This window comes from Poecilia formosa, unplaced genomic scaffold, assembly GCF_000485575.1.
Source record: "Poecilia formosa unplaced genomic scaffold, Poecilia_formosa-5.1.2 Scaffold833, whole genome shotgun sequence".
NCBI classification, from domain to species: Eukaryota; Metazoa; Chordata; class Actinopteri; order Cyprinodontiformes; family Poeciliidae; genus Poecilia; species Poecilia formosa.
In genome coordinates, this window is record NW_006800772.1 from 59,162 (window position 1) to 68,232 (window position 9,071).

At 36.9% G+C, this 9,071-nt stretch overlaps 2 protein-coding genes across 5 annotated transcripts in view; one reads left to right on the forward strand and one right to left on the reverse strand.

Annotated features, from left to right (window-relative positions):
• The first annotated feature begins 78 nt into the window (after positions 1–78).
• Positions 79–4,200, forward strand: LOC103131766 (uncharacterized). Its single transcript, XM_016666893.1, has 7 exons — positions 79–171; positions 804–932; positions 1,733–1,817; positions 1,915–2,253; positions 2,341–2,430; positions 2,669–2,767; positions 2,852–4,200. The coding sequence occupies exons 3-7, from the start codon at positions 1,772–1,774 to the stop codon at positions 2,935–2,937; spliced, it is 660 nt and encodes a 219-aa protein (XP_016522379.1). The 5' UTR covers positions 79–171; positions 804–932; positions 1,733–1,771; the 3' UTR covers positions 2,938–4,200.
• A 2,030-nt stretch (positions 4,201–6,230) lies between these two features.
• Positions 6,231–9,071, reverse strand: part of LOC103131770 (gastrula zinc finger protein XlCGF57.1-like) — a 6,139-nt gene continuing 3,298 nt past the window's right edge. For 2 of the 4 annotated variants that reach the window (XM_016666886.1, XM_016666887.1), the window contains exon 3: positions 6,231–8,536. In XM_016666886.1, the coding sequence (XP_016522372.1) occupies positions 6,765–8,536 (1,772 nt within the window). In that variant the 3' untranslated portion in view covers positions 6,231–6,764. The remainder of the gene's footprint in view (positions 8,537–9,071) is intronic. The other 2 variants (XM_016666889.1, XM_016666888.1) reach the window with 2 other exon arrangements.

Below are 9,071 nucleotides of genomic sequence, written 5' to 3' on the forward strand. Positions count from 1 at the left end.
GTGTTGCTGATATAAACTCGGCTCCTTCCTGATCATGAGTGAATCTGATGCAACAAATGCAGATAATCACCTCATTAGGGGACTTTCCTCAGTCACTGCCTGTCGTCTCTCCTGCTGAAAACATTAATAACAATCACAGTGAGGAGGATCGGCTCACCACTCCACTACAAAGTAAGTATCTGAAACTTTTTTTACTTTAAAATAGATTTAAAGTTAATAAAGTTGCTGTTATTTATGTTTACCATAGATAACCAACCTGGTAATTTCCAGATGCTCCTTATTTATATTTTTATTAATTGAATTTTTAACAAATGAGATTGTTTGACATAAATACTAAAATAAGTTTCTACATCTTAACAGAAATTACTTCTGTATGTTCTAAAAAAGAAAATTAGGAAAGAAGTTTGTAAATAAAACCTGAGCTTACGAAGGATAAAAGCTTTTAGTTTTCTTTAAATGCTCCATGAAAATGTTCTTTGTTTACACAGGCATTCGATTTTTTAAGTTTAATATCTTTGTGATCTGTTCTACATTTACAGAAATTCATAATCATGCAGTTAAATCATTAACATCCTCAACATGTTGATGTGTCTGACATTAAAACATTAAACAAAACTCATAGTTTTTATTGGACTAGTTTCATTTTTGTCTTATTCTTTCACCAAAACCCGATTAGCAGTTAAACGGTTCATTATCTGTGTAAAAAGCTGAGAAGGTAATTCTTCTTCTTTAAAAAGAAAAGTTAAACAGTGTCGGGTTTAAAGTTGATCAATGTTGTGGTGTCATTCCAGGTCAGACCTCAGAGCGATGAATCCAGAGAAAGAGCCTCAGTCAAACCCGTTTTTCCGGTTCGGATCACGTTACGACGAGCTCTTGGATCCCGGCTACGGCTGACAAACAAACAAACCAACTGGTTCCTGGAAAAACTGCAGGTGGAGAATCAAACATCTGATAACATTTCACTGCCACCTTCAGGCTCAGAGTAGAAAGTTTTTCATTCCAGTCACTATAAGAACGAATGTTCTGGGTTTGTTCTTCTTTATGAGCTGCTGGCAGAAACGTCTCTGGTTTTTATTTGTTGCTGCATTTTCTGTGAGGTTGTTTTCATTTTATCCAAACAAAACAGTAAATTTTGAAGTTTAATTTCCCTCTAATCTACTTTAATGAAGTGAATAATATCCTGAAGGTGTAATAATTTGAGCCGCCGTGTTGCGTGTCCTTTAATCCGTAGATAAATGTTCCCCAACAGATCCAGTGATAAAATAAGTTCCTGTTTTCATCAGTTTATTGGAAATAAAGATTCTCCTTTCAAAACACAACAAAGTGTGAGAATAAGAACTAGTAATACTGTACCGACTGTAATGAATTAAAATATTCAGAAACTAAGCTGATTTTTGACTTTTAAAAATTAATTCTGTTTAGTCTTGTTTTCACTTTTAATTTACAGAAATTAGATAAAAGACTTTCTTTTTATTGAACAATATATTATTGAGCTTATTGTTTATGCTAAACTGAACTTTATGTGGGAAATTTTACATTATTTATTAATCTACTGACATTACATAATTTCCGGTTAATTTAATGACTTTAACGTAATGAAATGTTAATTATCTAATGATTCATTTTCACTTTTGGGCTTTAGCTCTTATTGTTGTTCCTAACAGTTATTCATCAACCATAAATTAAACTTTTCTGTTTCTAAAACACTGAAATGTTCCTCTTTGTTTTGCAGAAACGTCTCTTTGGTTTTTGTTCTTCTGACCCTGAGAAAATGAGTTTTTTCCTCCTCCTTCTTCCGCTGACCTGCACTGTACAGGGTGAGTTTTCATGCAAACTCTGTGTTTGTTGCTGCAGCTGTAAGTGCCACAGCTTCCTTGTGGCGACACGGTCAACATGGCCGACGTTTCTCTGCAGGAACATTTGCAGGTGAATCTCCTCCACCTGTTCACGAAACAGAAGAAGACGACAACTTCACGCTCGGCTGGGACAGCCTGACCCAGACCAACACGACCCTCACCAAGCTGATCTGCTTTCTCCTGCTGAGTCCTCCTAAAGTCCTGTATCGAGGGATAAACGGAGCTGAGGTCCCAGAGTCTCAGGATGGACAGTTTTCAGGACGGGTTCAGAGTGACGGGACAGAAGGACGACTCAGACTCCACCTGTCCAGACTGAGGGCTGAAGACTCTGGACGTTACCGCTGTGACCTGGCTGCTTATGACCAGGTGTGGAGGAAATGGGAGCTGCAGGCTTCAGGTAATCCAGCGGATCTCCCCCTCTGCTTGCAGCTCATTAGACCTGATCTCTGTTGATCATCACGGATAAAACTGTTTTCTCCCACAGTAACGTTTGTCCTGAACGTGACCAAAACCTCTCGTGGAGACACGTCTGCGTCTCTGAACACACCGAAGCCTCACCTCAGAGCTACTCCAGGTGGGTCGGCTGTTACCATGGCAACCACGTATAGGCTACCGCCTGATCAAAGATATGAAGAAATTTGGTTTATGGGGAAACATTTATGCAAAAGCATTTTTTGCAAAAACAAAAACTTCTGGAAACTTTGTTGTTAATCATGTTAAAATTTGATCGTCTGCATCAGAGTCAATGTTCATCTTGTTCATTTCATATGCAGCAGGTGTTGTATGAATAAACACTTTGTGTTTTATTTCAGATAAACAGCTTGAAATAGCTGCAGTCATTATTGGCACAGTGCTACTTGTCCTTGCCCCTGTAATTCTGGCTTATATATTTTTTGGAAGACGATGCTCAGGTGAGTGTTATTTACTGTTTATTGGATCTGTTCTGTGTTTTGTTGTTGGTCCATGTTGACTTCAGTGTGTTTCCAATCCTACAGGTCCAATCGGAAATATGGATGAATTAGAGGACATAGAAATAAACGGGGATGATTTTGAAGAGATGAACTTTATGATCAACCACTGAGCTGATCATCTTCCATCCACATGTTCATCTTTTCATCTCTCTGATTTTTGGCTCCAGAGACTCTTCTAACAAATTACCATCAGTTTATAGACTAGAAACTGTCTAAGTGTATTTATTAACCCCAAAAACATCCTGACAATTTCCTCCTTCCCTGATCCCTGATCTACTTTGTTGTCATTTCTGACATATACAGTATATATATATATCTATCTATATATATATATATATATATATATATATATATATATATATATATATTTTTATTTAACATGCATCAGAATTTTAGTGGGGCAGCTTGAGTATACCATGTAAATCAATAATAAAATAGAACAGGGTGTTACGGCCAGTGGCCTTGTGAATGTTTTTTTTTCTGTATATCTACGGCTTCTGGTCAGGTTGGCTCCACTTGGAGGTGGATGCAGCCCTGTCTTCCTGAGGCCTACAACGATTGGCTCACCAAATGCCAGCTCCACCAATCCCTGAAGAGGCCTCCCTTTTAAAATCCCAGACTTCCTGGAGGAAGGCGCGGCTGATTCTTTGTTCGGACAGCTTGCCACATTGTTGGGTGTTTGTTTTGACTGCTGTAAACTTGCTTGGTTAACTCTGATAGCTTTGATAGCTTGTGTAACCGACTGTCCCTGTGGGGACCTTTGTATCGAACCTGTACTGAAAGTCCTTTTTTTTTTTATTTAACATGCATCAGAATTTTAGTGGGGCAGCTTGAGTATACCATGTAAATCAATAATAAAATTAAACAGGGTGTTACGGCCAGTGGCCTTGTGTATGTTTTCTTTTCTTTTTTTTCTGTATATCTGCGGCTTCTGGTCAGGTTGACTCCACTGTCTGATGCAGCCCTGTCTTCCTGTGCCACTCCCTGAGGTCTACAACGATTGGCTCACCAAATGCCAGCTCCACCAATCCCTGAAGAGGCCTCCCTTTTAAAATCCCAGACTTCCTGGAGGAAAGCGCGGCTGATTCTTTGTTCAGACAGCTTGTTTGGTTGACTGCTGTAAACTTGCTTGGTTAACTCTGATAGCTTTGATAGCTTGTGTAACTGACTGTCCCTGTGGGGACCTTTGTATCTCTGTTAAGAGATTTGTTTTTGTTTAACCTGTACTGAAAGTCTTTTTTTTGGTTAAGATCTTTGCTTTACAACTCTGATTGTTTTGTGGATTTTGTTTTATTTAATACATTTTGATTATTGTTAATTTTTACCTTTTTATTTTTGTCAAAACCAAACAATAAACCTCTAAATTGTTAAACCTTAACATCTATGTTTCTTTAATGTTACTTCCCTTTCCCCTGGCCGAGCCAAGTCGTAACACAGGGCAATGCATTAAAGTGTGAAGGTTTTCAAAAATAATGTTAACTTAAAAGCATGTTTTGACTTCACCAGACATAAAGTCTTATAAAACAAATTTAACTCTTTCTTCCAATAAAATCAGGAATGTTTTTAAAGAAGCGACATTTGTGTGTGTGATGTTTGGCTAATAGTAAAACATTATTTATTATATGGTCTATAAAACAGGTAAAGGTGACGGGGCTGAGACAGCAGCGTTTTGCTGCCATATATTTTGATCCGGAACCAAACTGAGGAACCCGGTTCTGACCGTAGACATAAAAACCTAGACGCCTCCTGGACCAGGTCAGCCCGTTGCTGCGATACGTCACAGCGTCCGCCATATTGAATGTGGCTTCTCTGCCAGCAAGTCAAGTAATTCTGATCGTTCATCCTTACCTGTGAAAGGTAATATGGCAAGCCGTTTTAACATAAATTTGGTTTTACCGCCCTTACATTCCAGATATCTCAAATTGTTTGGTGACTCGACGTTTTAGCGGATTATAGATATCTCTAATGACTCCATATTTCAAGATATCTTAAATGTATTTTTGGATAGGAGAAATGTAATTTTGACTAGTGAAAACTAAATTATATATATATCTAAAAAGCAAATAATGACTAGACAAAACTAAATATATCTTTAAGATAAAGATAATTCAAGATATCTCTAAATAAATTAAGTGTGAATTAAACAGCTTTTCTATTTAAGATCTTAAATTGACATTCCGACTAGTCAGAATGACATTATTGATTAATTGAATTAGTATTAATTGAATACTATTTATTAGTATTAATTGAATTAATATTCTGTCTAGTCAAAACGTCCCTGACTTACGTAGCAATTTGAAAGTTTAATAAAACAATGAAAAATAGAAAAAACAAAATGCATCACTTTCATGTTAAAAATGGTTTGGCAATATAAATTTTAGCTTTCAAAGCTGTTTTAAGTGCATTTGGTTCATCGTTACTGAATAAACAGGAAATTCTTTGCAGATATCAGAAGCAGTCTTATAGTTTATGAAGTTTTGCCATCTCTGCATTCCAACATTGTTCAAGCCTCTTTCTAATTTGTGGGATTTACTGACAATTTTGTGCAGGAAACATAAAATTCTGCAGGCAACTGTTTGGACACCACAAAGGGGCTTCATGTCAATCTTAATTCAGATCTCTAAAATTGTAATTTTGCAATCACATCTTAAATCATAATTACAGATATTTGTCGTGTCAAATGACAGATCCAGTGACATCATCTGAGAAATCTCGAAAGGAATTTTGACTAGTCAAAATGTAATTGAAGATATCTTGAATTATTATTCTTACTAGTCACAATGTAAATACAGATATCTTAAATTACCATTCCGGATGGTAAAATGCATTTTTTTCAGATATCTAGAATGTAATTACGGCTAGTCGATGAAACCGAATTCATGCTAAAACGGTTTGCCATAAAGGTAATGCCAATGAATCCGGTTTGTTTCGTAAAATGGTTGAAACAAGTCCACACAGCCCAGGACTAAAGGAGCTCCGATCGCTCTGCTGCCAGATGGCGGTGACGTAACGTACGACTCAGCGCTCCGAGGCGTCTACGTATTCATGTCTATGCGAGTCAGAACCTGGTTCTTCAGTTTGCTTCCGGATCAAAATATATGGCAGCAAAACGGTGTTTCATCCCAAGTCACATTTACTTGTTTTATAATTCTCTTGCTTGTGTTTGCAATTTATTTGAGCGATTAATCATGATCGATCATCAATAATGACAAAACACCAACAGAGAATCTGGTGTTATAATTTCTAATGTTTTAATTTCAGCTTCAACTCTTCTGAAAACTGCTACGCAATGGCTTTCTATCTCAAACGTGTCAATTTAAACTAACCTTCCATTCATATTCTTTCTTATTGACATTTGTTTAGAACACCAACCATAAAATACAAACTTTAAATCAACCACAGGTGAATCAAAGGTCTGAATATAATTGCAATCTAGAAACATAACTTCAAAATGTAACGTAGAAACAATAACAGATTAAACACAATCAGACTTCATATGTGTCTATATTTAGATTCAACTTTAGAATAAAAACTTGAATCTAAATATAGCTTCCCCAGTTCATACAGTAACAGCTAACATGCATCCTGTGACCAAAATTAATGATGGAACAAAGTACAAAGGATGGACATAACAGTTTTACAAATCTAAATCTGAAAACATTCAAATCCATTGTTTCTTCATGAGACAGTTAATATCTCACTAGACAAGAAAACAGTAAAAATGCATGCATAACTTTGTAAGCTCTTAATATCTCACAAACATTTTAAATGAAAAGCTGACAAAATGAAGTGAAACTTTAGTGTTTTAGATAAACATCCTATTTTAAATGCTTTTCTTCTCCAAGTTGCTACATTGTAGAAATGTTACCCAGCTGTAATTACTCTGCTTCCAGGGAGTTACTGAGTGTCTTGGTGCCTGAAGGTCAGATTATGCCGTTCATCCTGTATGAGTCCTCATGTGATCAGTTAATCTGCTCCGATAACTGAAGCCTTTTCCACAAGTCCCACATAAGAAGGGTTTCTTGCCAGTATGAGTCCTCAGATGATGAGTTAAACTGCTTTGCCAACGGAAACTTTTTCCACAAGTCTCGCATGAGAAAGGCTTTTCACCTGTATGAGTCCCCTTATGATCATTTAAATACCTTTTTTGATGGAAACTTTTTCCACAAAACCCACAAGAAAATTGTTTCTCACTTCTATGAGTCCACATGTGGGAAGTTAAATGCCTTTTTTGCCTGAACCTTTTTCCGCAAGTCTCACAAGAAAATGGCTTTTCACTTGTATGAGTCCACATGTGGGAAGTTAAATTACCTTTTTGGCTGAACCTTTTTCCACAAGTCTCACAAGAAAATGGCTTCTCGTCTGTATGAGTTCTCAGGTGAGACTTTAAAATGGCTTTTTGATGGAAACTTTTTCCACAAGTTCCACAAGAGAAAGGCCTTTCACCTGTATGAGTCCTCTTGTGATCATTTAAAAACCTTTTTTCATGGAAACCTTTTCCACAGGTCCCACAAGAGAATGGCCACTCACTTGTATGAGTCCTCATGTGAAGAGTTAAACTGATTTGACAGCGGAAACTTTTGCTACAAGTCTCACATGAGAAAGGCTTCTGACCTGTGTGAGTCCTCATGTGAACAACTAAATTAGATTTGGTTGTGAATATTTTGCTACAAGTCTCACATGAGAAAGGCTTCTGACATGTGTGAGTCCTCATGTGAACAACTAAATTAGATTTGGTTGTGAAATTTTTTCCACAGGTCACACAAGAGAAAGGCTTCTCACCTGTGTGAATGTTGATATGAAGAAGTAAATCAGAATTGGATCGAAAGGCTTTTCCACAGGTTTCACATGAGAAAGGTTTCTGACCTGTGTGACTATTCATGTGACGAGTTAAACAAAATTTACTGCTATACCTTTTTTCACAGCTTGTACATGAGAAAGGCTTCTCATCTGTGTGAATCCTCATGTGACGAACTAAATTAGATTTGGTTGTAATACCTTTTCCACAGGTCACACACGAGAAAGGTTTCTCACCTGAGTGAACTTTCATATGATTAATTAAGCCAGCCTTGTGGCCATAACTTCTTCCACAAGTTGAACATGTGAAGGACTTTTTGCCCATGTGAGTTCTCATGTGTGTTGTCAATAAACTTGCCTGATTAAAAGATTCGTCACAAATTTTACAAGAATATAATTTTTGGTCTGTGTGAACTTTCTTGTTTGTGTGAAAAGCACAACTCTCAGTTGTGCTTTTCAGCTGTTTGGTTTTCTGACATATTTCATTTTGTTTCTGCTTCTCATCTTTTTTCCTGGGGTCTTCAGAATTCCTTCTTTCCTGATCCTGGTTCTCATCCTCAGCAGAGTCATGAGAGATGAGTTGGTTCCTCTGTGGTTCTGTTTCATTGTGGGTTTTTGGCACATTGGAAGGAATTACCAAAATGTCATCAGTCTCCAGTTTCAGCACAAGATGCTCTTCATCCTGACTGATGCAGAGTGGCTTCTCTTCCTCTTTGAACTGTTGAGGTTCTGGTTCTTCTTGCTCCTGTTTTATCTGCAGAGGTTCTGGTTCCTGTTTTATCTGCAGAGGTTCTGGTTCCTGTTTTATCTGCAGAGGTTCTGGTTCCTCTTGTTTTAAAGTGGAGTTCTCCTCCTGGTGGCTGAGCTCATTGAGAACCCCGTCCTTTTTACACATGCAGCAGTGACAGAGATCTGGACCAAAACACACACAAGAAAAAACTTTAAATTTTGAGTCAAACTATGAATAATTCACTTTAATACATTGATGCATTTGAAAAGCCTTTTCTTAGGTTAATCTAAATTACTAGAGATGTGCCGATCAGGTTTTTTCCTCCCGATACCGATACCGATCACCCATGAGGGCCGATCACAGATACCGATCACCGATACCGATCACATAATTATTATTATTTTTTTTTATCATAAACACTACCAGTTACATTATGTTGAAAAAGGAACCATGAATTCACCTTAATTTAGACAAAAAGACAAAAACTTGTTTTTAATAACTTTTTCCAAGAAGAAAACTAAACAAAACAGGCATTGTGCAAATTGTACTGCTATTGATAATACTATCTTTAACAGACTGATAACATATGAAGGCTCTAAATAATGCAAAGAGCCAAAATAAAACCTCTCAACATTGCCAAGAAGTTCAAGTATAAAACTTAACATTCAAAGGCAAATACAGGATCCATTACAATAAACAATCCTGAGTTACTGAATG